Source organism: Aspergillus pseudodeflectus (genome assembly GCF_044049435.1).
Source record: "Aspergillus pseudodeflectus strain CBS 756.74 chromosome Unknown BJX68scaffold_11, whole genome shotgun sequence".
NCBI classification, from domain to species: Eukaryota; Fungi; Ascomycota; class Eurotiomycetes; order Eurotiales; family Aspergillaceae; genus Aspergillus; species Aspergillus pseudodeflectus.
Genome location: NW_027263787.1, coordinates 683,663 through 710,219, shown reverse-complemented (window position 1 = coordinate 710,219; position 26,557 = coordinate 683,663). Strand labels below are relative to the sequence as shown.

The window sequence follows — 26,557 nt, the reverse complement described above, 5'->3', positions numbered from 1 at the left end:
GCCAGCTACTTTGCCATTGTTGTTCCTGGTATGTATGACAATACGTCTCTTGGTATCTGGAACAAACACTAGTAGGCCCTTGACCAACTAACTACTACTATAGTTCTTGTATTCTATTCTATAGCTGCCGACGCCCGCTCTAGCCCTAGTGGTGCCAGTGTTCATTGTGAAGAGCCTGCAATATTGACAGGTATTACAAGAAGTATGGCACCCTCTGGAAGATCTTGAGCCTCCTGTCATTCCGGGAACTGATCCGTCGGCTAAGAGAGAAAGCTCTTGCACAGGGTATCGGTATCTCGCCACGACAGGGAGAAGCGCAAGAACTAAGGTATATGGCCCCACCTCCACCACACACACACCTCCTTCCGGCAACCCAAATCGCAATCTTATATACAGTGCAGGTTATTATCCAGGTCCGCCGCCATCTTTCCATATTGGGGGTGGAGCTCACCTAATACTGGAACTCTATTAACGGCGTTTACACTGTCAACACCACTGGTCAGCTGATACCGTTGATAATCGGAGCGACTGGTCTCGGCAAAACGGTTTACGGAATTTTGGGACTAAAGACAGAACAGTTTTTAAGGACAAGTCGAGAGAGGGATGAAAGAAATAGCCGAGCTGGAGACGTATGGATCTCCCAGCAAGCTACCGGTGAAGGGATATTGATATCAAGTGACATTCCCCCGGGATCTGAAAACCATTAGTGCCTCAACCGGTAGACGGCCGGCATATATCGAAACGTCAGGTTTTGAAGAGACTGTCCGAATCTTTTCCTGTCTGGCTGATTTGCTTCGTCGAGATCTGGCTTGTGGAAGAGGTAATGAGAATCTTTGCAAAGGGTCCGCTAGAGGAGCGACGTGCATCTGTGCCCATCTGGGCCCCTGGGGGCTAGACGCTGCTTTGTTTTCTCTTCAAGTCCCTCACCAACGAAGGATAATTGCAGAGTACCTACTCATTCGTCGCCAGTATTGCGTCCTTAGTCTTGTAAGTAAAGCCTCTGTAGTCATTCCAGGGCTTCTTGATCCAGCTGGCTAAATATACCCTTGTATTCGTCCATATTTTGCAGTGTGTCGACACGACTAGCTTTGGAGTCCAGGGACCACAGCATAGCTTGGCTATGCTAACCAGATGCGAAGCCTGTATCCCCTTAGGGAGAGCGGTGGCCGGCAGTATGCACTGGCCACTGTGCGTTCCCCGCATGTACTTGGTCTCTTTATTTGCGCCTATGGAATTCGGCCACTCCGCGCCATCCGTTCCCTACGTAGATCACTAAAGGACATCATTAACAGCCTAGGTATGAATGATTTTTTACACAACACCATCTCGGGAATAAAACTCGGCAAAAAAGGATTGCAAAGCATAATATTAAGCTGTCCATGCGACCACACCTACACCAGATACCCCGTGATATCCCAATCTCAAAAGTGGTCTGACACGCGGCAGCCCGAGCATCAGCCCATATTCCCCACCACAGGCATACTGAATATAATCGCCGCCCCAACCACGCCTCCTGTAAACCCAGAATATTTCTTACTATGCAATGCGAATCCTCTCGCGCGAAATGATCAACGCCCTCAAAATGTCCACCTGCACACCAGTCCCCCCGTTGCCGACAAACCGAGTAATCGTCGTCGGCTCGGGCCTCGCCGGCCTCTCCGCCGCAACGCAACTCACGAAGCACAATGTCCCCGTCATCCTCCTCGACCGCGCGGAGAGGCCTGGTGGGAACAGTATCAAGGCGTCCTCGGGGATAAACGGGGCGCCGACGCGGTTCCAGACTGCCTCTGGACCTAACGACGATGATGAACGGTGGTTTTATGCAGACACGGTCAAGTCGGCGGGAAAGCCGTTTGCGAGCGCGGAAACACGAGAGAAGGAGATTAGGGAGAAATTGATCAGCACTGTGACGAAGGGTTCAGCGGCCGCGGTGTACTGGCTTGCGGATGAAATCGGGGTTGATTTGAGTCGGGTCGCGCAGCTCGGTGGGCACAGTCGAGCGCGCACGCATCGAAGCGCGAAAGGGAAGCCGCCGGGAGCGGCGATTGTAGGTGCGCTGCTGGACTCGCTCAAGGCGAATCCGTTTTTCGAGTTACGGACCAGGTCCACCGTGACGAAGGTGTTGAAGGAGGCTAAGGAGGTTGTCGGGGTGGAGTATACGGCAGAGGATGGGACGCATGTCCTCCGTGGACCGGTAGTGTTTGCGAGCGGCGGGTTTGCGGGGGATATTCGCGGCATGGTCTCGAAGTATCGGCCTGATCTTGCAGGTTATCCGTCGACGAATGAGGCGAGGGAGGGGTCGCAGGGGTTGTTGGAAGAGGTTGGGGCGAGGTTGATTGATATGGAGCAGGTCCAGGTTCACCCGACGGGGTTTGTGGATGAGAAGAATTTGTCGGCGACCGTCAAGTTCCTCGCGGCTGAGGCGCTGAGGGGTGAAGGCGGGATTTTGCTTCTCAGTAACGGGAAAAGGTTTGTCAATGAGCTGGAAACTCGGGAGCATGTCACGGATGTGATTACTCGGTCCGCTACGATGCTGGAGGGCGAGCTCCGACAATGGGAGGTTACTCTCCTGCTCGACGAGGGGGCGGCTGCGGCGTTGGATTCGCATATGCAGTTTTATCTGTGGAAGGGACTGATGCGGAAGACAACATTTGGCGAACTTGGTCAAGCAACTATTGAATCAGTCCAAGAGTACGCAGATATCGTGGCGGAGAAGAAGACAGACAAGCTTGGTCGAACAGCATTCGGCAATTGGACTCTGGCAGACGTCCAGCCAGACTCTGTTGCGTTTGTTGGAAAGGTGACGCCTGTTTTGCACTTCACGATGGGTGGTGTCATATTCAACGCGGACAGCCAAGTGCTCGATGAGCAGGGGGACGCGATACCAGGACTTTGGGCCGCAGGCGAGGTAACAGGCGGACTGCACGGCCAGAACCGACTGGGCGGATCGTCACTGCTCGAATGTGCAGTATTTGGAAGGATTGCAGGTGACGCAGCAGCTGCTTTCTACCAGCAGCACTACCTGTAGCACCAGTAGTTCGATGGGCTGTGTTGTGTTACTGTATTTTTTTTGGTGGGTACCAGGTCAAACAAGAGCAGCTGTTAAGAGTTGGGAAAATCCCCTCATAATCCTGGTGGGCTGGCTCCCAGGTCTAAACATGGTAGTGTAATTAATCAGATCAAACCTGGATCAAACGCTGGCATAGTTTGATGTTGCATAGTAGCATTTAGTATCATTTCTGTGTAGGCTCTGGCTGTGCTTCAGCAATAACACAGACCACCTGCACGAATCTATTCCTCTCACAACTCCACAGTAAGAGTAGTCATGGCTCGATGGCTGATATAGATTACTTACTAAATACCAATGGGTCATAGACAATCAAAGAATCAAGATGGCTGCTGCTGCTCCAATCGCTCGCGTATGATCTGTGCTAGAAGCAGTAATGTGAAATCATGCCTAATAGCCATTTCATAGTATGACAATCTGGATTGGTTTCTCGGTGCCTACCAGGCCGCTGGAAGACAGGGCGCTGGCGAGGGTGGTAGCGTTGGGGCCTTGTGGGCTGGCCTCCTCGGCCACGCCTTCCCTACCGCGCAAAATTATACCCAGGCGCCAGAATACCACAATGCGGCCGGTTTTACCGACCAGATCACCATACATTGGAGGAGGAGGGGAGATGCGCAGCGTCTTAGCCAGGCTCGCTTCCTGGTCACCCAGACCAAACGCCCGAGCCGGCGCCGTCACCCTTCGGCATGGAATGAGGGCAGAAACCAGCTGCGGCGTTACCTGGCACAGCTGGTTAGAGATAACCAGGGAACGGCAAGTAGCCACTATGGCATTGTTGCCATAGGCCAAGTGGCCAGATTCTACAAGTGGGACACACAGACTGGCGATATCCAATGCATGCATGGGAACATAGACCCTGATGTCCGGAGGGACCAGGCAATAGTCCGGCGTCTTTTGAGGAGAATTAAACGCCGCCACTAGACGCGAGACGTGGGGCGGGGCTGTCAGGGGTTGACCTGTGACTAATTATGTTGCTGTAAAAATAGACATTTTAAATTCAAGACACGTTCGAGCCCCTCGGCGAAGGGAGAAGCTCCATCAAGTCATCCAACCGCTTCAAAACCCATCTCCGGCCATAGAAATCAGATTTGCGCTTGATGGTCAATGTCTCAAGCTCAAGGCACAGAAACCTCCAATTCAGTTCCTCATCAGGGAGGCCCATGAGCTCATGAAACAGCTTTGCATCGGTCCGCGATCGCCAATAGGCATCACTCATGTACCAGCAGATACCATTCTCAAGCGCGGTAACGTCCTGAGTGGGAAGCAGATCTAAAGTCATCCAGAGGACTTCCAGTGGCAGGTCATCCAGTCGGGTCTTTATCTTTTGTGGCAGCTGCTCGGTCCTGACCCGTTTGGCCTTGTAAACCAGGCCCTGTACATGCTTATTGAAGAAAGGATCTGTCCGGCGACGATCGATACCCGTTAGTCCCAGTGATATGATCATGGACAAAGGCCCTACCCGAGTGCTCCCACATCATTGGCGGGTCCTCCATGAAGATTTCCGAATCAATAGAAGAGTGATCATCGCCAAGGATGTTCTCGGAATCAGAGTCATCCCAGCCGTACAAAAATCCCCAATCCTCCTCACTCTTTCGCTGTAGCGCTAATAGCAGGGCCTTTATATCCTTCCCACTGGTTGGCCAGATCGGGTGAGTGCAGAGTAGTTCCCAGCAGCGATAGTGTACTGCAACTCCGCTAAGTTCATTTCTGGGAGCCTCCGCTCCAACCTGGAGGAGGAAGGCTTTGGCCATAAGTGTTGGGGGCTTCACCTTGCCAGGGAGACCTGAAGTTGCCTTCTCATCCCAGGGAACTTTGAGAAAAGATGAGTCTTGGTCATCTAGATCTGTCCAATAGTAGTAAGATGTGCCGGAGAGGTGGCAGATGCCCTTTTCCGGGTGCAACAAAACTGCGCATGGCTGTTAACGATCCTGGTAGAGTGAATCTGCTCGTAAGGCTCACTTGCACGGTAGTAGCGGAACCATTCCCAGTTACGCCAGTTCCTTTGCTGGTCCGCGGGTTTTTGATCCTGGTAAGCCTTCTTGACGTATCTAGGCGTACACCCGGTGTAAGGGATGCCGGGCTCTTGTATACTCTCGGAACAGATGTAGCACACTGGAACGACCGTCTCGTCCATAGAGAGGGCGCGTATTCTCCGCCCATGCATGGTGAACAGAATATGTGCTTGAGGAGCCCGCTTTGCCATCGAGCAAGTCCAGACTTATAAGTGAAAGAAAGATGACGCGGTCTTATGTGCTGCTGGTGGTGTGCAAACGCTGAGGACAGCATCGTCCAATCGCATCGCGGGGCTCAGACTAGCGTCAGTTCGTGTTTCGTCGAATGCCAACCTCCAACTTGGAACCCCTCCTTTCCCACCTTTCGAGAGAAGCTTGACGATGGGTCCCAAAGACCCCTTTTAGCTTTTCCAAGCTCAGTATGTCGACGCCAAAACTCTCATCCCGGTCGCTGGCGCGCCTCCCCACCGAAATCCTCCTATCGATCGCCGAGCTCCTCCACCTCAGAGACCTGAACGCGGTCCTCCAAACCTGCCGCCATCTGGCCAGCGTCTTCCACGACCAATTCTATCGTCTCGCTGTCGCGTACACCTTTACCGAGCAATACCGTCTGAAAAGTCCGTTGACGTGGGTGGCGGGACACGGAAGGGCATCGGGGGTGTGGAAGCTTTTGGACGCCGGCGCAGACGTCAACAAACTATTGGACGGGTTCTCGGCGCTCCATTACGCTGCCGCAGGCGGACATATTGATGTGGTTTCTGTTCTTATTGAGGCGGGAGCGAACCATTTGGAGCCCGGGAAACAGGGAAAGCCCCCGATTGTAATCGCCGCGCGACACGGGCATCTGGACGTGATACGCTTGCTGGTGAGGCTTATGGGTACAGAAAGTGCGGGCAGACAAGAGTTATACCTGCGGGCACTGTCGCTGGCAGTCTACTATGGCCATTTGCCTGTCGTTCGGTTCATGTTGGAGAACGCTGGGGTGAAGCCAACGTTGAGTGCGGACGAGGCAGGCGAGAGAACCTGGTTCGATCTGTCTCGAGACAATACACTGATTCACGACGCCGCCAAATCTGGAAATTGTGATATGATCCAGTTGTTGGTCGATTATGGGGCCACAGTACCCCCTCTCCATCGAAGGTCCAACCATCCGTTGATCGTTGCGGCGCAGAACAACCATAGGCAGGCAGTGGAAATGCTCGTCAAGGTTGGGGCTGAGTCAAAATCCGAGAACAGCCGAGGGAGCGCTGTCGATGGGCGAAACGAGGTGGTTCAATTCCTCCTGGATTCCGGTGCCAGTACTCATGCGGTCGGAAAGAAATTCTCAGGTTTGACGGCTCCACAATCAGGAAACATGGTCACAGTGCGACTATTCCAGTTATATGGCGAGAATATCGACCAGCCGACCGCCGATGGCCGAACGCCGTTGCAGATCGCTCTCGAGGAATTCAGTCCGCCAGATGTCATACACACCCTTCTCGAATCCGGCGCAAACCCGGACCGAAAAGGAAGGGGTGGGCTCAGTGCGTTGCATACTCTTGTTATCTTAAAGAGACACGATTTGCTGGAAACACTTCTTGCGGCTGGTGCTTCGTTGTCAACGGCTGACGACAAAGGCAACACGCCGCTGCTGCTGGCAGTCTCGGTATCCAACACCAGAGCAGTCGAACTGTTTTTGCGGTGCAGAGCGGATCCTTCAGCCAAGGATAATTTTGGGCGGAGTCCGCTGCATATTGCTGCAGGCCATGGTTCCGCGGATATCTTGGGGATGCTTCTCGATGCGGGTGCCGATGTCACAGCGACTGATAACCACGGCCGCATCCCGCTGCACTATGCGAGCATGTCTGGAAACGCTACAACGTTCAAAGCAATTTTGTTCAAGCATGAAAAGGACGAAACTGACTATCTGGTCCCATCACGGTCTGGCCGAACGGTCCTGGAGATGGCAGCCGAAGGCGGTCACCTAGCCATTGTTGAGATGCTGATCGAGAGAGGCGTCGAAGTCGGGAATGAACAAGAAGGGTATACATCACTGCATGCAGCTGTTGCCAACAAACATCCCGAGATTGCAGAACTCCTCGTGTCTCAGGGTGCCGATCCCTTGCTACTCGACGATTACGGCCGCACTCCTTTAGACTTGGCATCCGCCGATGGAGAGACACTGAACAGGCTGCTAAGCAGCTGCGATGTCACGTACATACCCACCGACGAAGAGACACAAACCGCAAAGTTGAAAGATAGCGTCGTCCGCTTCGCGACTGGCATTTTGAACGGCCAGACTGGAGACTATTACAAGCTGGCAAAATGTCTCGTTTACCTAGGTAACGGTGATGCAGCACGTAGTGTATTCACGCAAGCGGCCAGGTCAGGTATCAACGAGGAAGATCTCCGATACTCCATGGCCTGCAACGTATGTCGCAAGCGTTTAAAGGGTGATGGATGGTCCGAGGTGATGGTTCTGATCTGCCGTAACTGCCACGACCTCGACTTGTGCCACTGGGGCGATGGGTCCCCATTCCTAGGGTTCTCGAGCAATGCCGGCTTCACTGTGTGCACCAGCTCTGCTCACTATCCTCAAGCCACCGCCGATTGGGAAGACCAGCTCCGTCTTCTGATTGCGACGTATTCATGATCTGTTGGCGCGCGTGAAAGATGTTTTCTCCGCGCTTCAAGACTCCCGCAATGGCATTGGCGCGGCGAATTCCGGACATTCGCCCGATACAACGGCACTGATCAATGATCCAATCCCGCAGCTCTGCCGATTCTGTGAGGTGTCCTGCGGTCATGACCGGCCAGAGGAGAAAGTAAGCACCGGCAATGCCGGGAACGGCTCCTTCAATCGCTGAGGCGCTAGGGCATCGGCGCATGTTGTCACGGTACTGTGGAATGCTGGCACAAATGTCCTGAATCAGTTTCTGCGATTGCAACCGTGACTGGGAGTGTAGATCATGGCTCTCCCTAAGCGAACCGGATCCGTCGCCCCTCTCGAGTTCCTCTTGAATAATCCTGTGCAGGATCAAGCGGCAGGTGCTGGTGTAATTCCCAATGTATGCATACCACATATCGGGGTAGGCATGGTGGTATCCTGGCAGTGAGGTATCCGCGTCCAGGGTTCGGATTGTGTCGAATTTCCCATGTCCGTGCAGGTTACTTGTCAGTTGAGACAATTCGTCATCTAATCGGAGCGCAATGTCGATGATGTTCTTACTCTCAACGATCCCACCAGCCACGACCTCAGCCCGAAACTTCGCCAGCTTAATCATAACCTCCTCGAGCACCCAAGCCGTTTTTCCCGTATCAAGGAACCTCGCCGCAACCTCGCGCAAAGCAACCACCTCCACCGGAACCTCCACCGGTCTCATGATACAATACGTAATCAGACACCGACACATATGCAAAAACACCTGCACACCCTCCCTTGACTCCATCAGCCCAGGACCCCTTAACACCATAATCATCATCACCCCCCTCATATGCCCATCACTGTAGCTCATCGACTCCAGACCCTCCGACATGAGTGCCTCGAAGGAATTAAGCAGGAGAACCGAAATCATCGTGCTCGTTTCTGACGCTTTCGCACGGTCCGCTAGAGCGGCGTTTACCATTCGCAGACTCCGGCCGTAGTAGCCTCGAGCCTCTTTGAGGATCTCAGCGCTGTGCCGCGCGTTCCCGTAGGCTGCGAGTGCGGCGGCAGTCAGACAGTTGGACGTTTCGGGCCAGGTGGTGATGGGGAGCGTGAAGAGGTACTCGTAGCATCCGCGAATCTCGCCCGTGTCGCGGATGGCGTGTGTGGATAGGAAATAGTCAATTGCGCGGTCGTTGAGAGACGGTGTTATTTCCTTTGGGAGAGGCGGATGCGGTAGAGATAAAGATAGCGATATCGGCGTGGTCTTGACCATCGCACCAGTTGATACTGGTATCCGCGTCGCTCTACGCTTCACATCCTTCGTCTCATTAACCCGGATCTTGACCGGCTTTACGATAGAGATAGAATCCACTTGCTGATACTGAAACATGCGCTCCACGGAATCGGCATACCCCGGACACACCCAGCCGCTCTTCCGGCACTGCGTGCAGCTGGGTTGAACTTGGTCACACTGTGCATGTTAGTCACTCTGCTCATTGACCAACGTATTGGAGAAATTCCGGGGATTCAGAAACTTTGATCTTCCGCTTCCTACAGATCTGACATCCCCTCGACAGCCTTCCGCGTCGGACCATGACGTCACGGATATAACGGACTAATCCTGAGAGCAAAATTCGCGTGAGAGGCAGGTGCGGTCTGTCGCCCCGGTGATTTAAGGGGAAAAGAAGGAAAGAGCGACCCCTTGAGAGCAGTGGTTGAGGAAGGCGCGATGAGCTCAAGGTGCAGTCAGCCAATGGATGGCGCTAGTCCCATTCGGTAGTTAACGCGAGCGAGCCAATCGGAGCCCGAGTTTCTTTGATCTCGCTCGATTTACTCCATGGACACTTGCAAAGATTGCTCCGAGAGTGCTTTGAAATCATTTTTACGCTTGATATCTCAGTAGGAAGATAGGAATGTGAGTATACTGCATTAGAAATCAGAATTGAAAGTCCCCGGGTTGGTTTCCGAGCTGTATCCGACCTGCGCTCCCCCACAAGTATATATAATGCCATCTCCCAACTCCAACATTAAGTACAACCATCAACAACAATCCGTTGCTATATTCTCCAAATCCTCCCGAAGTGTACTACTCCCTACTTATCAAACACCACCCAGTATGCCCAAGAAAATCCTCATCATCTTCGGCGCAACAGGAAATCAAGGCGGCTCCGTTGTAAGAGCCATCCTGTCTGACCCCTCCACGGCCGCAGAATTCCACGTTCGAGCCGTGACACGCGATCCGTCGAAGGCTGCTTCGATTGCGCTTGCGGAGCTGGGTGCAGAAGTGGTTCAGGTATGACCTCTTTTGCCCTAATCTCTGTTGTTTATTTTTCGAGGTTTTGGGGAGAGAGTGTACATGAGGGAGTGGATGTTGATGGGCGTATAGGCCGATCTGGACGATAAATCCTCCCTCTGGCCTGTGTTAAAGGATGCGTATGCGGTGTATCTCGTGACGAATATGGCTGAGCATATGGAGCCGCCGAGGGAGACGAGGCAGGGGATGAATGTTGCGGATGTTTGCAAGGTATACCACCTCCCGCTTGTTCCTGGGCGCAGCAGGATGGATCCATGGAGGGGGTGGTTTGGCATCGCTTACTGACCTGCGTCTGTAGGAAACGGGCGTCGAGCATCTCATCTGGAGCAGTTTGCCGTATATTAGCAAGAGTGAGACATGTCCTATCTAATACCCACTACACAACATTACATTATATCACACAGCACTACTTCATACTATCTTCATACACGACTACGAAGACTAACTCCCCCAGTATCCAACGGAAAATACACAGCAGCCGCGCACTTTGACGGCAAAGCGCTCGTGGACGAGCACATCTGCTCGCTGGGAATCCCACACACAATCATCCGGCTGGGAACATACACAAGCTTTCTCCTCGACTCTCTCGTTCCCGTCCCAGGCGACCCCTATCGCTATGAGATGTACTTCCCCCAGCCAATGAGCCTAACCTCTCAGCTCCCCCTTATTGATCCCGCCGCGGACGTCGGAAAATACGTCAAGGCCATCCTGCTGCATCCCGAGAAGACGCTGTCGCGCGCGTATAACCTCGGCCAGCGATACTACAGCATTGCGGAGATTCTCGAGATCTTGAAGGAGAATGGGGTGGATGCTAGCTTGAAGGTGATATCCCAGGAAGACTTCAAAGCGGGGCTTGCAGCCAAGGGGGCGCCGGAGTTCTTTCAGGAGGATCTCGTGCAAGTGATTGCGTTTGGGGTTGAGTTTGGGTTTTTTGAGGATGGGATTGAGGAGGGGCATCAGGTATGTAACCCTATAGTCTAGACGAGTACGGGTGGGTACTATACTGCGGGACTAACGTGGCGGATCATAGCTATTGGATGAGCCCCTGACGTCGCTGGAGGAATCGCTCAAGGCGAGTCCGAGCTTTGCTGCTCTCGAGAAGGTTCTGGTTTAGGGTTGCGCCCAGATCTCGGCGCTTAGGCAGAAACTTGACCGTTGTTACCTAGCGAGTATCTAGCTAGCAGCAAGCCATGAGACATGTCAAATAAGACCCAATTCGCGAGACTAACCCGGATCGAGTATGTGCATCGTCCGGCCAAAGGGTCAAGACCCTGAATGAGTCAGCCAAGACATCAAGTGATTTCCCGGCCATTGCTGATTCGCGCACTTCCTCACTCCCCAAGGACGCCAGCGCTGCCACATCCTTAATCTCGCCTCGGAGTCTAGGCTTTGCCAGCCACACCCTCGGCGTCCGCGGCCTCCATACGAGGGAGACAGATCCAGGCAACTTGGCGCCGAGACTGATCGCTCTTTCAGTCGGGTGAGGTGACGAGCGGGCCGAGAAATGCCCAGCCAGGGAATACGAGTGCGTGAAACTTTGGTATCCCTGGCGTTTGGACATTTAAAGATGGGTTTCAGCCGTCGTATCATCAGCCATCGACGCAAGGCTCTTACTCTGCTCCCTTGTTCGTATTTAGGGAGTTGCCAGCCCCAGGTTCTCGCGCGCTGAGTTTCGATCGCTCATTCTCGCTCAGCAGCGTTGGCAGCGACATTCTTGTCGCCTTGGACAATATGGGGTCTGAAGTGCTCGAGGAGAAAATCACAGTCGGAAACGACGAGTCGCGTTCGGAAGCCGACAAAGGAAAAGCAACCCCGCAGAGCGAAGAGGCAGAGGCCAGCTTTGGGGCTTACAAGGTGGGTTCCAGGCTACAAAGGGCATTCGCAAACGTATACTGAGAGTTTGTGTCGTATCAAAGCGGATCTTCAGCTACGCCGGACGGATCGAACTCATCCTGCAGGCCATAGCTGTCCTCGCAGCCACCGCGTCTGGTGCCGGTATTGCGCTGCAAAACCTCATCTTCGGCCGCTTCATCACGGTCATCACCGACTTTATCAACGACCAAGCGACACCCGGAGAGTTTCGCGATGAGGTCTCTGAGCTAGCGTATGATTCCTGATTTTTCGAAGACGTGTTGGTTCACTGAGATGCTGACAAGCAAGTCTGTACTTTGTGTACCTGGGTATCGCGCGCTTCGTCCTCTCGTACACGTACAACGTCCTCCTCACGTACGCGGCGTACCGAGTCATTCGCAATATCCGCCATAGCTATCTCAAGGCAGCGCTCAGTCAAGAGGTCGCGTACTATGACTTTGGGACAGGAGGCTCGATCGCGGCGCAGGCCACATCGAATGGGAAGCTTATACAGGCGGGTGTTGCGGAGAAGATTGGACTGCTCTTTCAAGGCTTAGCGGCGTTCTTCACGGCGTTCATCATCGCGTTCATCGTGCATTGGAAGCTTACACTCATCTGCCTCTGCGTCGCGCCGGCGACTCTCATCGTGACGGGAACGGTGGCTGCTATCGAGGCTGGGCATGAAACGAAGATATTGGAGATCCATGCTCAGGCGAACTCGTTTGCGGAGGGTGTGCTTGCGGGCGTCAAGGCCGTGCATGCGTTCGGGATGCGAGCGAGTCTGGTCAAGAAGTTTGACGAGTATCTGAATGAGGCGCACAAGGTTGGAAGGAAGATCTCGCCTCTTTTCGGTCTGCTCTTCTCGGCTGAGTATACCATCATCTACCTTGGCTTCGGACTCGCGTTCTGGCAGGGGATCAATATGATGGCAGGAGGGGATATCGACTCGGCGGGTGATATTTTCATGTAAGTCAACGCCAGCAGCGAAGGCCGCAAACTAACGCTGAGCGCCAGTGTCCTGATGTCGGTCGTCATCGCCTCAATTAACCTGACAACGCTCGCTCCGTATTCGATCGACTTTGCTAGAGCTGCCTCAGCGGCCGCACAACTCTTCAGACTAATCGACAGAGAATCAGCCATAAACCCATACAGCACAGACGGCCTAAAACCCGAGTCGACAGTCGGAGAAGTCGAGCTCGAGAACATCACCTTCTCCTACCCAACGCGCCCGGGAATCACAGTCCTCGACAACTTCAGCCTGAAAGTCCCAGCAGGAAAGGTAACTGCGCTCGTCGGACAATCCGGATCGGGAAAGAGCACGATTGTCGGGCTCATCGAGCGGTGGTACAACCCCAACTCGGGAACAATCAAGCTCGACGGGAACCCGATCGACGCGCTGAATTTGAACTGGCTGAGGAAGAATGTTCGACTCGTGCAGCAGGAGCCCGTCCTTTTCCAAGGGAGTGTTTTTGATAACATCAGCTACGGGCTCGTTGGAACGCCCTGGGAGTATGCACCAAGGGAGGAGCAGCTGGCGCGAGTGCAGGAGGCAGCGAAGATGGCGTACGCGCACGATTTTATCACTGAACTGACTGATGGCTATGACACATTGATTGGAGAGCGCGGTGGATTGCTTTCTGGCGGGCAGAAGCAGCGTGTTGCCATTGCGCGGAGTGTGGTCTCACAACCCAAGGTGCTACTCCTCGACGAGGCGACCAGCGCTCTGGATCCGCACGCTGAAGGGATCGTTCAGAAGGCGCTTGACAAGGCTTCCGAAGGCAGAACTACGATCGTTATCGCGCACAAACTCGCTACGATCCGCAAAGCAGATAATATCGTCGTCATGAAGAAAGGTCGGATCGTCGAACAGGGAACGCACGAGTCGCTCATTGCCGACGACGGCGCTTACGCGAGGCTTGTTAAAGTCCAGAATTTGAATGTCGCCGCTGCAGAGGATGGAGCGATAAAGGAGGAAGACAGCACCACCGAAGATGAGGCACCGCTGGAAGCCACCGAGACGACCGAGGGACTCAGCCGCTACGCAACGTCTGTGCGTGGGAGGATCGAGTCGATGAAGGAACGCGACAACTATGATAATCACAAGCAGATGGGGACACTCATGGCGATTGTACGCTTGGTGAGAGAGTGTCCAGAGCTGTCTTGGGCGTATCTGGTCGTCTTCCTCGCCTGTCTTGGTGGCGCAGCAACGTTCCCCGGCCAGGCTATTCTCATGGCAAACGTCGTCGACGTCTTTCAACTCACCGGCGACGAAATGCGTGACGAAGGCAACTTCTTTGCAAGCATGTTCATCGTCATGGCGGCCGGCTGCCTCATCTCATACGGTGCCATGGGCTGGTCTACAAATACCGTGGCACAACATCTCAGTCACTATTTCCGGCGACTCATTTTCAACGACATGTTGCGACAGGATGTGCAGTTTTTCGACCGGCCAGAAAACAGCACTGGCGCGTTGGTGAGCCATGTGGACTCGTACCCGATGTCTATCCTCGAGTTGATGGGGTTCAACATTGCCCTGATCCTGGTTGCCGTATTGAATCTGCTCAGCTGCAGTCTTCTTTCGCTGGCGCACTCTTGGAAGATTGGTCTCGTCGTGATATTCGGTGGCCTTCCCCCTCTGGTTGGTGCGGGCCTAGCCAAGATCAAACTCGATGCACGACTCGATAGGAATACCACAAAAAAATACGCTACCAGCTCGTCCATCGCCTCCGAGGCTGTCAATGCGATCCGAACCGTGTCATCGCTTGCTGTCGAAGAAACCATTCTACGAAAGTACACGGACGAACTCGACACAGCTGTATCGGCCTCGCTCAAACCCATGGCGAGCACCATGATCTGCTTCGGTCTGACACAGTGCATCGAGTACTGGTTCCAAGCACTCGGTTTCTGGTACGGCTGCCGACTGCTCTCATTTAGAGAGGTCAGCATGTACGACTTTTTTGTTGCGTTTCTAGGCGTGTTCTTCTCTGGTCAATCTTCCGCGCAGCTCTTCCAGTTCTCGACCAGCATCACCAAGGGCATCAATGCGACCAACTACATCTTCTGGCTCAACAGGCTTGAACCCACGGTACGCGAGACGCCTGAGAACCGCGACAACGAGCCGGAATCTGGTTCGTCAATCGCCCTTGACAACGTCCGCTTCTCGTACCCACTGCGGCCCGAGGCGGCGGTTCTCAAGGGGGTAGACCTGAAGGTATGCACTCACCCCTCCCAAGTCCTCAATGCCATATCTGACGCGTCCTAGATAAACAAAGGTCAATTCATTGCCCTCGTCGGCGCCTCCGGCTGCGGAAAATCCACCATGATCGCCATGCTCGAGCGCTTCTACGACCCCACGACGGGCACCATCACAATCGACTCCTCCTGGAACCTCTCGCATCTAAACCCGATTCTCTACCGCAACATCGTTGCGCTGGTGCAACAAGAACCCACGTTATTCCACGGCACAATCCGCGAGAACATTGCACTGGGCATATTCAACCGCGACACGCAACCGTTCTTCTCAGAAAAAGACCCCCAAACAAACCCCGTCTCCGACGACGCAATCGAATCCGCGCTCCGCGCCGCAAACGCCTGGGACTTCGTCTCCAGTCTCCCGGAGGGAATCCACACGCCCGCGGGGTCCGGCGGGACCCAACTCTCCGGCGGGCAACGGCAACGCATCGCGATCGCGCGCGCGTTGATTCGGAACCCGAAGATCCTATTGCTTGATGAGGCAACGAGCGCACTCGATACAGAGAGCGAGAAGATTGTCCAGGGGGCGTTGGAGGAGGCGGCGAAGGCTGGGGATCGCGTTACGGTGGCCGTTGCGCATCGGCTGAGTACGATTAAGGATGCGGATGTCATTTGTGTGTTTTTTGGTGGGAGGATTCAGGAGATGGGCACTCATCAGGAGTTGTTCTTACGGGGCGGGATGTATAGGAAGATGTGTGAGGCTCAGGCGTTGGATTAGGGGGGTTCCCTCTGGTTGGGTAGATTGAGATGCTCTCCTCTTCTTCGTGTGTATAGTGTATTATTTACTGAAAGACTGTCCCTAATAATGATAACATAGCAAATCTCAATAATTGCATATACGGCAAACCACTTCTGGTAGCGGTAAAGTGGTTAAGCGAACCTGACTGGCCACGGAAGCATTAAAGCAAGCAACATTCGACGAATCCCATTCTATCTCTAGTTAATAGCTAATCTGAACGCAAATTTGTGGCGGGATTAGCAGCAATGAATGAACCAATGGGTATCTTGAACACACAACAAGTGAAGACGAATCGTTGGCCGGCGCATAAGAAACCATAACCATCTATATCTCAACTTAGTGGTACCAATTTTGAAACGACCAAGGCAGAGGCCCGGACTCTGGGATGAATGGAGGCGGCGGGGCAATCACACGGGTATCATGCAACAGAACTAACGGCATTCTAGGGTATCTTGCACGAAGACAGGGGAAAAAAAAAGCCGCGAGACGAAGTCTGGGGGCTGGGGAATAAGCCCTTTTTGAGTCAGGAACGTCGGAAGCATAATTCGAAAACCAGGAAGCCAAAAGGACGACGGAGGACTTTACATGAGTCCTCGACGGAGCGCAGGCAAGCTCGGAAAGCATAGAACCAAACGTGCAGTGATCAAAAGTGCGTGGGCAGTCCCAGCATCTGATGGTATCAAGCACACGAGATTTCGCAACACCGCAAGATCTGGAGTAGGGGCTGCACCAAGGCTCGATAGCGAGGCGCAATAGAGTATCCCAGCAGAGCTCCGACGAAAGGAAAATAAAGCAAAAAAGAACAAGAGGACAATGCTGAAAGAAGCAGGAGGGAGAGCACGTGGACTCGTAGGCTGGATTTGCGATGCGTATCCCCAACTGGCTTCATACATATGGATCAGGGAAGGTAGAACTGTGACGAGGGCGACAACAATGGAGGGAGTGACAACAACAGCGAATACCAAAAAGACGAGGAATAGCTAGCGAGCGACGGATAAAAGAGACCAATCAATGAAAAGTTGTATCCCCAACCGGCTGCGCAGCGAAATACAGCAAGAAAAGCGACGTATTCTCCAACCGCTCCTCTTGCGTTGCGAACGACCACAGCAGACTCTTGTATATGGTCAGTTTCCCGTCTCTAAAGTCTGCCTGGAGGATCCGGGCTTGGTAGTCGTTCATGCAGGAGATTATTTGGATCTAGACACGCCCATGCATCAAGTGGTTAGCAAGATTGACTGATGGAGGGGGCAGACGTGTGAAGGGGCAGGGGTAGTAGAGGGCAAGGACGTACGGGAGCAACCTTGTGTTCCATGAGCGTCTGAGCAGAGAGACGCTCGCGCATGAGTCCAATGATCGTGAGGACTTCGGAGCGGAGCAGCCCTTCGTGCGGAGGAACCGAGTGTTCGAGGATGACGGTTCGGTGCGGATGGCTGTCGTCGCGAACCCAATTGTCTCCGAATCGGACGTCCCAGGGCGTCGGGCTTTCGCTTTCGGGCGTGTTGGGGTCACTTGGGCGCATGTACTTTCTGCCTTGGACGGTTCGGTTGGGCCATCTAATACACCGACAAGTTAGAGTGCGCTGTGCTTTTGGTAAGGGTCGGGGAAGGATATGGGGAGTACGCACCGCCTCACCCAGCCAGACCACTGCTGCAACGTAAAGTCATCATCCGAGCCAACAGGCATCCTCTCGACGAGCGAAAACAGGCAACTGAATAAATCCGAAACCGCCCTCGCCTGCGTAAACCCACCGCATTTCCCGCCACTCTCAGCCTCGTCCCAGTACTCATCCAGCGTCTTCATCAGCCCAGTCGTCCCGACGTCGAAGACGTCTATCGGCAGCAACTCATAGGTTCCCATCGGCATGGGTTTGAAAAATTCTGGCCGGAACTCGAAGTGCTCATTCTTGTAGTCGCCCGTCTCGACAAGCTTGAGGTGCTTTATCGAGATGCCGAGGTCGCGTGCGGTCTCGCTGGTAACGTAGGGATCCGGCGTGTAGTATATCTTGTCGAAGATGGTCATTAGGTCCGCGATGATGTCTTGTCGCGCGTGCAGGCGATGCTGGTCGTCCCAGTCTGCGATGCGCTGCTGGTCGAGGTTGCGGACGAGGGTAGCAATGCTGCTGGACATGTCGGTGACGAGGTCCTTAAGGCCGTCGACGAGAGACATTGTCAGGGTCTGGAGGGTAGGATGTGCCTTGTACGCACCCCCCGATCAGTGACGCTTAATGATGGACGGATGGTGTGGATGAGAGATATTGAGATCCAAGGTGGAACACATGGTTGTGGGAAGTAAATTTTCAGGAAACTGGGAGGCGACAAATTGAGCAAGACCTGGATTATGCGTGCGTGGTGAGGGATGGAACCCTAACCCGAGAACCTTTGTTGAAAGTGTATAAGCTTTCAGCCAGTTGTGAAAACTGTATCTTCCCGGCAGGAGCCCAGACCCGTCTATTGTATCGAGTTATTCAGACTAAGATACTGTAATCGATCCCGGCGGTAAGCCTCTGTCGAGATTTCCATCAAGGAGTCATACTCGATCCATGCTGCAGAATCCAGCCAAGCTACGGGATCAAACGTGAGCGGGAACGAGGAGCTCCCTGGATCAGTTCTTGCTTGCGTCATATTGGGAGCACCGGCGCCGCCTGATTCTGTCATGGCCATTTGGCTGTCCGAAGCTGAAGTATTAACGTTGTTTTCGCTAGACGGTGAAGGTGTCGCGCTCGTAGCGGGCTGCGCACTCGATGGGCATGTATCGTCTGTCTGAGCTGACAGCCACTCATCGAGGATTCTGTCTTATGCAGCACGAAGGACCAGATCAGAATACTGTTGAACTTCCTGCATAGAAGAGTTATCCATGAATGATTCTCGGAGCGCTTCTCGAAGGATCGCAGGCCCGCGAGTCTGGTAGAATTCCTGGAATGACGATATCTCCACAGATAGCACACCGTCAATGTATGGCGAGGCGGGACGTTCGGCCCCTGGAAACAGAATGTCCCAGATTCCATACCACTGCTCTTCCACGGGATATTTGGGTTTCGCTCTCCTAGTTAGGGCTTTCATCTGGGACAGTGAAAGATCATCGTGTACAACATGGCGTACTGCGCAGGCTTGATCCGCTCTCGCATGCGCTTCGCGAGTCTCCTCGCTGGGAAATATCTCTCCACATCGCATGCAGCGCCATGGCGGATGGTGGCATCGATGAATGTGCTGCTTGACGTCTCTGATTCGGCTCAACTTGTATCGGAAGCACCTCCTATACTCCCGAGGATTCCTCTTCCAAAAGGGGCATGCCAATGCCTCTTGCTGTTCCTGCCCTGTGTTTTGCTTCTTGCTGAGCGGAAATGACGAGCTGCTACCGTCAGTAGCCGTCTCCTCGTTTCGACCATGATTCATTCCAAGCGATGTAGGTGGGCGATATGGCGGTGCTTGGTTGTATACGACAGTTTTTCCTTTTTCGCTACCGTTCGTCTGTCCGCATTGCTTGCCCGCCCGGTACTCGCGAAGAATGCGTCGAAGGGCACATTCAATAACCGCATCCGAGGCCACAGCCATTTCCATATCGTGTTCCGAATCGACGGTTATTGAAAGGCAGTCCGTGTCTGCGAAATCTTCTTCATCTGAAGAGATATACGCTCGAGAATCAGAGCATAGTGAATGTGGAAACCGGCGAGTGACAGCTTCATAGTCATTGATGGGTCGTGCTACGGGGGTCACTGCCTGTGCTTCACACATTGCCAATGGTGGCCGATAGCCATCATTACTTAGGCTTGGGTTACTTGCATTGACCTGTTCATGGCCACAAGAAGCAGACTCGAGCAGTATCCGGTGATGGGAAGACGCCGGTCTAGGGCGCTTTCTAGATCGTGGCGGGGATGGTGTGGTTTGATCTTCTCCCTTCTCGCCTACACTGTCCCTCGTTTCAGAATCTTGGGGCGCATGCTGATGGGCCGTCCAGAGTCCTGGTAAACGTTAGTGGATGCAGTTACCGAAGTAGCACAGGCAGGGATGGAAGCGTACGTTTTTGAAATACCCTATGTTCTTGTAGATGCCTCTCATGTGCTTGCTCGAGTCCTCGCCATTTCCTCTTCTCCCGAGACCAGTCAATCCCTTCTAGTAGTTTGGGGTCAGCCGTATCGTCGTGCAGTATGTTGTTGCGCCAGACTCCAATCCAATACCATCTGTTACGTGCCGATTTCCAGATCATGACTAGCTTCTCGTGTAGTGCCCTTCGTTCTGTTTCTGATACTGAGGTCGAATACCGCTCATCAAGATCTCTGAGCTGCCTGGAGACTTCCCTGTGTTTAGCAACTGCCTTGGTCCATTTAGCATCCTTCTTCCAGTCCAGAGCGTGCTTTTCCATTAGCGATTTAGCTGGGGCATCTGAAATGCTATCTCATAGGGGTGCCTAGCACCAGTATATATATCGCGAGTATTCCGACGGCACCTCCAGATTAGGAGTGTTCGAAGTCCCCGCCGTCAAGTTACGTTGTATACTCTTGAATACTTGGCCATTCTTTCGATATGACCGACACCCCTGAATTCCCATGGATCCAAGTATCTACACATCGGAACCTAACCATGGAAGCACCGAACGCAAATGCATACGGCTCTTACTTCCACCCTCTGGCGACCTCGAACATATGCACGTAGACGCCCTTACCGACGTGGTGTATGCTTCCCACCGGGAATGCGGTTTCCGCACAACATCCCTACGACACAGGCCTTGAGTGTCTCGGCTTCAACACACCCTCGAGATACAGCGGAGGCAGGGCGTGTTTATTCGACAGCAGCGAGCAAGATGCACCTTAGCCAAAGGGCCCCAAAGCACTAGCCGATGGACAGTTGTCGTGGCCGGAATAGGAGTCAGCAACTCCGACAAGGTGACTTGAAACCTCCCTTCCCATTATCCTCACCTCGCGCATACACTAATCCCATGCTATTTCAGCCTAGAGAAACGAACAGCATTCACCTGCAAATGGGAAAACTGCGCCTCGACCCACGTATTCCGGCGGGAAATCGATCTGATGCGGCATATCAAGACGATACACATTGCGCCACAGGCATTCCCATGCCAGATTGGTCTGTGTGGGAAAGCGTTTTCGCGCAAGGATAAGTTGAGAGATCATATGGCTCGTGTTCATCAGGTGAAATTGGAGTAATGGTGCCGGCATCAAGCACGTTAGAGAGATTTCCTTGCAAGGAGGTGGGGTGTATTTCGGCTATCCCATATGTAATTAGAAGGAAAATCGAGAATTAGCGACGCTCGATGACTAGTATATGGATTGTAGGGTGTTGAATAAATCGCAGGAAGAAGTTCAGATGGAAGCCGTGAGAAGAAGCTTTTTTAGCACTAGGATGTGCCAAGCGTTGCAACGTGCGGTTCCGGAGTCGTGAGAGCAGGATTGAATCCGTATGCAGATGTATATAGCGGTCCCGGCGGACCGTGACGTCAAAAATCATGGCTTTAGCATTTAGGCTGTCGAGTTTCAAATCTAGCGGTCCAGCAAATCTAAAAATGAAACAAAGAGATCGGCGGATGCCCCAGGCAGCAGGATTACGCAACCGGTAGAAAAGGAACGAATACGAAGACTTTTCAGCAACTTCACTGGACACATTCATCGACCAACTATGAGCGACACAGATAACCTGCAGAAGATACGATCAAGACGGTCACATCGCAAGTCGCGTCTTGGATGTGGGAATTGTAAGAAGAGGCGTGTCAAGGTACGTTCCCTCTCCACGGAGTGGATGTGTTAATGAAGCCAACCACCAAGTCAGTGCGACGAGAAGAAACCAACATGCTCGAATTGTCTCCAACACTCGATAGACTGCGATTTTACCACGCGCTCAGCATCGGAATCTCTAACACCACCCGCGCGACGGTATCAATTCCGGCAGTCCAAGTACCAACAGGTCGCCTCGCCCTCGCCACAGGCGAATGAACCACCAGGCCAGACCACCTCCACCGCAATCCAATGCGACATCCCTCCCATCCCCGACAAGGGCGGAATCTCTCTAGGCGACCTACACCTCTTCCACCATTTCACGACAACAACATACCGCACCTTTAGCGAGGAATCCACCGCCACGCGACGCCTCTGGCAATCTCTCATACCCGCATGGGGCATCTCCTTTCCATCAATCCTACATCTCATCCTCGCCCTCGCAGCGCTACACCTTGCGGCAGTCCACCCAGATCGTCGCGAAGAGTATGTAGCGCAGGCAGACCAGCATTTCACATTTGGTGTGCGCTCCGTGACCTCCGTCCTCGCGCTCGACACACTGGATAGCGAGAACTGCCAGCTAATCTACATGTCCGCCGTGCTCATCTGCTTTGCGTACTTTGCGCGTGGGCCACGCGAGGGCGAGTTCCTTGTTTTCAGTGCAGGCGGGAAATCAGAGTGGTTGGTTCTCCTGCACGGGGTGCGCGCGATCCTCGCGCAGAAGCAGGACGAGATCTTCACGGGGGATTTGGAGCCGCCGGTGAAGGAGCAGAAACCGCAAGAGCAGAATACTCTCTCGACGTCACGACTCGAAGACGCATTCTCACAACACGCAGCCCGCCTCCACGAAGTCCGCCTCCTCGTCACGGCGGAAATCACCACAGCAGACCGCGACTTCTACCTCGCAGCCGTCGACGACCTCGTCAGCTGTTTTGAAGACGCGTGTAAAAGCGTCAAAGCCGGCGAGGACGCAACAGAACTCATGCAGTTTGCCATGGGCTGGACGTATCGGCGTCCCGCGGTGATGATTGATCGGCTGGAGGGCCGGGAACCGGTTGCGTTGGTTATCCTGGCGCATTGGGCGATTCTGCTGCGGTATATGCGCAGTGTTTGGTTTATGGAAGGGTGGGATGCGCATATTGTGTCGGGGATTCGAGAGTGTCTTCCCGAGGGGTTTCGGCGGTGGGTTGAGTGGCCGGTAGTTGTTGTGTCGAACTAGGTTTTGTGATTCTATTGATACCCTGAAAAGTTGCTATGGACAGGCTCTGAGTAATTGTAAGTGAGGTACAATAGGTAGGGGGATCAGCTAGTATACCAAGAAATCTTCCACAACCTCTCTTGATATCTTTCCGATTTACCGAAACTATTCGCTGACTCGATGAATCGCAAGAGGTTCATATGATTGCCTGCTTGAGAAAATACCCATTAATCCATCTCTGCTCTAACGCCAGTACTCCTTACTTATGGAAACCATCCACGGATTCCACCCCAAGCAGCTATAACCAGACACGGAACAAAAGAAATAAGAAACAAACGCACACAGAACACCCACAGCAGACAAGCCGGTAGCTCTCATAGAATTAGGCAGCCCATCTACTTGCCCAACATCTCCAACCCCTCCTGCGCAACCCTCTCCCGCCTCGCGCGCTTAATCAACCTCCCCGGATGCCACACACACCAAACGCCCATGATGACACTCATAAGCGCCGCATCAAACACGTAGATATACACCTCCCTCTCCCTCACATCCGACCCCTTGGGCGACCCAAACTCAATCGTGCGCACCAGATTCCGCACAACCATACACCCACACACCCCATACAGAACCCACACGTACACCCTCCACTCGGCCCCCTCCCCCCGCGAAATCGCCGTGGGCTCCCTCTCCAGCCGCCGATGCAACACCGCCACGATCCACACAAACACCCCGAACACAAGCAGTGTAAACACCAGCCCGCCCAGCACAATCTTCAACCCGATACTCATCAGCCCCGCGTCGCCGGAGATCTGCACCCCCGCGCCGGCGAGCTGCGTCAGCAGGCAGATGACGTCGTTGAGGACGAACCAGCGCGTTAGGTTTTTCGGGGAGATGGGCGAGTGGTGTTCGGCGTTTAGGGAGGTTATCAGGCGCGACAGGGTCATGTAGATGCTTGCGGCGAGGAGCGGGGGTGCGCAGAGGAGGAGCATTTGCTGCTGCGCCCACGGGCCGATTTCGGTGCGGCCGTTGTGCGCGCGGGCGCGACCGTAGTAGCCGAATGTTTCGCCTACATTTATCTTTATATTAGCTTGTGGGTTTGGAGTAGAAGGGCCAAGGGAAGGCAAGGAAAAGAAAAGAGGCGAGAGCGGGGGGCGGCGATGTACGTACATATCCCACCAAGCACAAACGGGGTAAAGTATGCAGCACGATAGGGGAACATGAGGACAAAGTGCACGAGGGTCGCGATGCCAAAGATGGCCATGAAGGCGTAGCCGGCTGTGAGGGAGGGGTTGTAAGGGTAGAACTCGACCCAGGGGTCCGAGCCGTTAACGCCCTCGTGGAAGGTGAAGTCCATTATGTATATTGATTCTGTAGATACAGCAAAGTCTGTGAGTAAAGGGGGAATTAGAGGTTAAGAAGATGAATTTGGATTCTGGACTGACTATCCTACGTTCATTTATACTCTCGTCAGTCTTGAGCGATTGATCTACATACCCTTTTGGGCAATCTTGAAACGAATACGGGTGGGGCAGATAAAAGCTTGGCTCGGGACGTGGTCGCTGCAAGAGTTTTCTGGGGGGCGAATTATTTTTAGAGGTCTCGTGGGTTGGATCGGCGAGGTTCATGAGCGATTCTTGTTTGATTGGATGTAGTCGATAGGCACCGAGATTTAAGCTATGGTGATTGCATTCGTGTACTAGATTAAGGATCTTACAATTCCAACCGGATCTAAGTGTAACTCGGAGTAAATCATGCAATACCAATCATATTCATGCCATCATATCTCGCTAAAACAATCTATGCTCTAAATCTAAGCGGACTTGCCAAAGACCTTGAAGCGGTCCTCGAGAGGAGCAAAAGCCTTCTCGTTAGGGGCCCCAGTGGGGGTGCCGAAGACGAGCTGGGCGTCGAGCTTCCAGTTGGCGGGGATGTTCCAGGTCTTCTGGATCTGCTCGTCGATCAGAGGGCTGTAGTGCTGGAGGTTGGCGCCAAGGCCTTCAGAGCTAAGGGCGGTCCAGACTGCGATTGTTAGCTCAAGTTCCTCGACATTTCGTGCGGAAGCGAAGTACTCACCAAGGTACTGGGACATGGCGTTGGACTCGAGGGCAAAGGGGTCGAACTTGTCGGCGTAGGTGGGGAACTTCTCCTTGATGTCCTTGAGAGAATCGTAGTCGACGAAGAAGAGGACCTATTGGTGATTCGTTAGTATTGTGCGTACTGACTACGAGGCGAGAGAACGTACAGTTCCGTATCCGTTGCGGAAGCCCTCGAGCTTAGGCTTGGTGTGAGCCTCGTACGCCTCCTTGGGCAGAGCACCGGCGGCAACAAGACCCTCCATAGCCTGCAGAGCAATGTCCCAAACCTTCTTGTGCTCGTCCTTTAGCAAGAGGACAACACGCGAGGTCTGGGTGTTGAACGAGCTGGGCACGTGCAGGACGGCATCGCGGACAATGGACTCGATGACCTCGTCGGAGACGGGGCTCTCGGGCTTGAGGCCGTAGATGGTGCGGCGGGCCTTGACGGCCTCGAGGAGAGTGGCGGTCGCGGGGTTCTTGAACTCGACGTTGGTGGATCCCATTGTGACGGTGGGTTGCTTTTGGTCGGGAAATTGGTGGATGTGTTGTGGATGAGTAGAGGCTGTCAAGGCGGGTGTCTGGATGATCGGAGCAGTAGATTGAATGAGAGATGACTCTCCAACTGGAGGAGCCACATTTATATGCTGCAGACCATCGGCAGGTGCGCGACTGGCAATTCCGCGCTCGAAATGTTCTCATCCGGCGGGTGGCCAATCAGCGGGTCGCATCTTGGGTCCGATGGGGCGGTTGGTAAGCGGGCAGGGGTTATTAGAAATTCAGGAACGCTTCCATGGGCGTCTTTCAAACCAGCCAACTCCCCCATGCTTGTCAGCAAGATAGCGTATTATGAAGCAAATCCCGCATCATCTATTTCACTCAACACTCTAATCATTAATCAATCAGACCCACCAAACCTGTCAAATTACAAACTTGTCATGCTCCAAACCAATCAGACTCGGATCACGCCAGGGCCGGCCAAAGAGCTCGGGAATGAGTAAGCGGATTTACGGACCAAGCCCGGAACACGGAGCTTTGAGCAACCCACGTGACTTTCTCGCCCAATTCGAGCGGCTGATGCCTCAGGCTTTTAGGCTCGAAGGCACCAAGGCACCGGTGATCGCGGTCACTTCAAGATGCCTTCGACGCCTTTCCATCTGTGCTACCTAGCTTCGTCTCCCACTTCTCCGTTCTCCAATCTACAAAACGCTCTCATCATGCTCCTCCGATCCGGCCCTCCTTTTTGGCCAAAGTGAGCGAGTGTCTCGGGCAGTTGCTGTCAAAAGACCGCGCGCGCATATTTGGACTTTTCGGGACTGCAGCTACCCTGCGCCGCTTTGCGATGTGAGTGACGTAATGGAATTCTAATGCTGGGCGTTATTGACTTTTTGACTGGCAGATTATCGCTTCCTGCAACAACTCTTGTGAACTCCTGCCTGCTGCACAAGACATGGTGGTGTGGGGATCGCTCGCTGCAAAGTCGCACAGCCCCCGGGCCAGTTGAGGTTCCTCAATCCCAGCCGTCCATCTGCTGCAGAAGCTCTTTCCCTTGGAGCCAATCACACCAGGCGTCTGCAGTTCGTCCCTGTCAGTGGAATCGTGGATCGGGCCGCTCGCCGGATCTACGTCCCCCTGCAGGAACCACCGAGTTGCTAATTGCCGGGGTACCTCTCGGCCCTCTATCGTCATATACAAGGTGAGCGT

At 53.6% G+C, this 26,557-nt stretch overlaps 11 protein-coding genes across 11 annotated transcripts; 5 read left to right on the top strand and 6 right to left on the bottom strand.

The window, feature by feature from the left end:
* Positions 1-1,426: 1,426 nt before the first annotated feature.
* On the top strand, positions 1,427-3,398 carry frdA (putative FAD dependent oxidoreductase). The gene has a single exon (XM_071039505.1). The coding sequence runs from the start codon at positions 1,544-1,546 to the stop codon at positions 3,026-3,028; it is 1,485 nt and encodes a 494-aa protein (XP_070901662.1). The 5' UTR covers positions 1,427-1,543; the 3' UTR covers positions 3,029-3,398.
* On the top strand, positions 3,393-3,988 carry BJX68DRAFT_264691 (uncharacterized protein; the record flags this gene model as incomplete). The annotated part of the gene is made up of 2 exons (XM_071045015.1): positions 3,393-3,419; positions 3,476-3,988. 2 exons carry the CDS (start codon positions 3,393-3,395, stop codon positions 3,986-3,988), a joined length of 540 nt encoding a protein of 179 aa, XP_070901661.1.
* Positions 3,989-4,056: 68 nt separating this feature from the next.
* Positions 4,057-5,290, bottom strand: BJX68DRAFT_232585 (uncharacterized protein). The gene is made up of 3 exons (XM_071039504.1): positions 5,027-5,290; positions 4,527-4,973; positions 4,057-4,465 (listed from the first exon to the last, which is right to left on the bottom strand). The coding sequence occupies exons 1-3, from the start codon at positions 5,268-5,270 to the stop codon at positions 4,065-4,067; spliced, it is 1,092 nt and encodes a 363-aa protein (XP_070901660.1). The 5' UTR covers positions 5,271-5,290; the 3' UTR covers positions 4,057-4,064.
* Positions 5,291-7,622: 2,332 nt separating this feature from the next.
* On the bottom strand, positions 7,623-9,095 carry BJX68DRAFT_264688 (uncharacterized protein; the record flags this gene model as incomplete). The annotated part of the gene is made up of 1 exon (XM_071045014.1): positions 7,623-9,095. One exon carries the CDS (start codon positions 9,093-9,095, stop codon positions 7,623-7,625), a length of 1,473 nt encoding a protein of 490 aa, XP_070901659.1.
* A 726-nt stretch (positions 9,096-9,821) lies between these two features.
* Positions 9,822-11,133, top strand: BJX68DRAFT_264687 (NmrA/HSCARG family protein; the record flags this gene model as incomplete). Its single annotated transcript, XM_071045013.1, has 5 exons — positions 9,822-9,998; positions 10,092-10,229; positions 10,318-10,369; positions 10,474-10,979; positions 11,050-11,133. The coding sequence occupies 5 exons, from the start codon at positions 9,822-9,824 to the stop codon at positions 11,131-11,133; spliced, it is 957 nt and encodes a 318-aa protein (XP_070901658.1).
* Positions 11,134-11,404: 271 nt separating this feature from the next.
* Positions 11,405-15,998, top strand: BJX68DRAFT_232578 (ABC transporter ATP-binding protein). Its single transcript, XM_071039503.1, has 5 exons — positions 11,405-11,873; positions 11,936-12,123; positions 12,180-12,836; positions 12,885-15,081; positions 15,133-15,998. The coding sequence occupies exons 1-5, from the start codon at positions 11,751-11,753 to the stop codon at positions 15,838-15,840; spliced, it is 3,873 nt and encodes a 1,290-aa protein (XP_070901657.1). The 5' UTR covers positions 11,405-11,750; the 3' UTR covers positions 15,841-15,998.
* An 871-nt stretch (positions 15,999-16,869) lies between these two features.
* Positions 16,870-18,027, bottom strand: BJX68DRAFT_264685 (uncharacterized protein; the record flags this gene model as incomplete). The annotated part of the gene is made up of 3 exons (XM_071045012.1): positions 16,870-17,058; positions 17,153-17,414; positions 17,486-18,027. The coding sequence occupies 3 exons, from the start codon at positions 18,025-18,027 to the stop codon at positions 16,870-16,872; spliced, it is 993 nt and encodes a 330-aa protein (XP_070901656.1).
* A 626-nt stretch (positions 18,028-18,653) lies between these two features.
* BJX68DRAFT_264684 (uncharacterized protein) lies at positions 18,654-20,220 on the bottom strand (the record flags this gene model as incomplete). The annotated part of the gene is made up of 2 exons (XM_071045011.1): positions 18,654-19,819; positions 19,878-20,220. The coding sequence occupies 2 exons, from the start codon at positions 20,218-20,220 to the stop codon at positions 18,654-18,656; spliced, it is 1,509 nt and encodes a 502-aa protein (XP_070901655.1).
* Positions 20,221-21,481: 1,261 nt separating this feature from the next.
* BJX68DRAFT_232574 (Zn(II)2Cys6 transcription factor domain-containing protein) lies at positions 21,482-22,913 on the top strand. Its single transcript, XM_071039502.1, has 2 exons — positions 21,482-21,584; positions 21,639-22,913. Exons 1-2 carry the CDS (start codon positions 21,489-21,491, stop codon positions 22,800-22,802), a joined length of 1,260 nt encoding a protein of 419 aa, XP_070901654.1. The 5' UTR covers positions 21,482-21,488; the 3' UTR covers positions 22,803-22,913.
* Positions 22,914-23,038: 125 nt separating this feature from the next.
* Positions 23,039-24,135, bottom strand: BJX68DRAFT_274446 (RTA1 domain-containing protein; the record flags this gene model as incomplete). The annotated part of the gene is made up of 2 exons (XM_071047667.1): positions 23,039-23,847; positions 23,949-24,135. 2 exons carry the CDS (start codon positions 24,133-24,135, stop codon positions 23,177-23,179), a joined length of 858 nt encoding a protein of 285 aa, XP_070901653.1. The 3' UTR covers positions 23,039-23,176.
* A 188-nt stretch (positions 24,136-24,323) lies between these two features.
* Positions 24,324-25,526, bottom strand: BJX68DRAFT_232572 (nitroreductase family protein). The gene is made up of 3 exons (XM_071039501.1): positions 25,024-25,526; positions 24,855-24,969; positions 24,324-24,800 (listed from the first exon to the last, which is right to left on the bottom strand). Exons 1-3 carry the CDS (start codon positions 25,357-25,359, stop codon positions 24,592-24,594), a joined length of 660 nt encoding a protein of 219 aa, XP_070901652.1. The 5' UTR covers positions 25,360-25,526; the 3' UTR covers positions 24,324-24,591.
* Between the last annotated feature and the right edge of the window lie 1,031 nt (positions 25,527-26,557).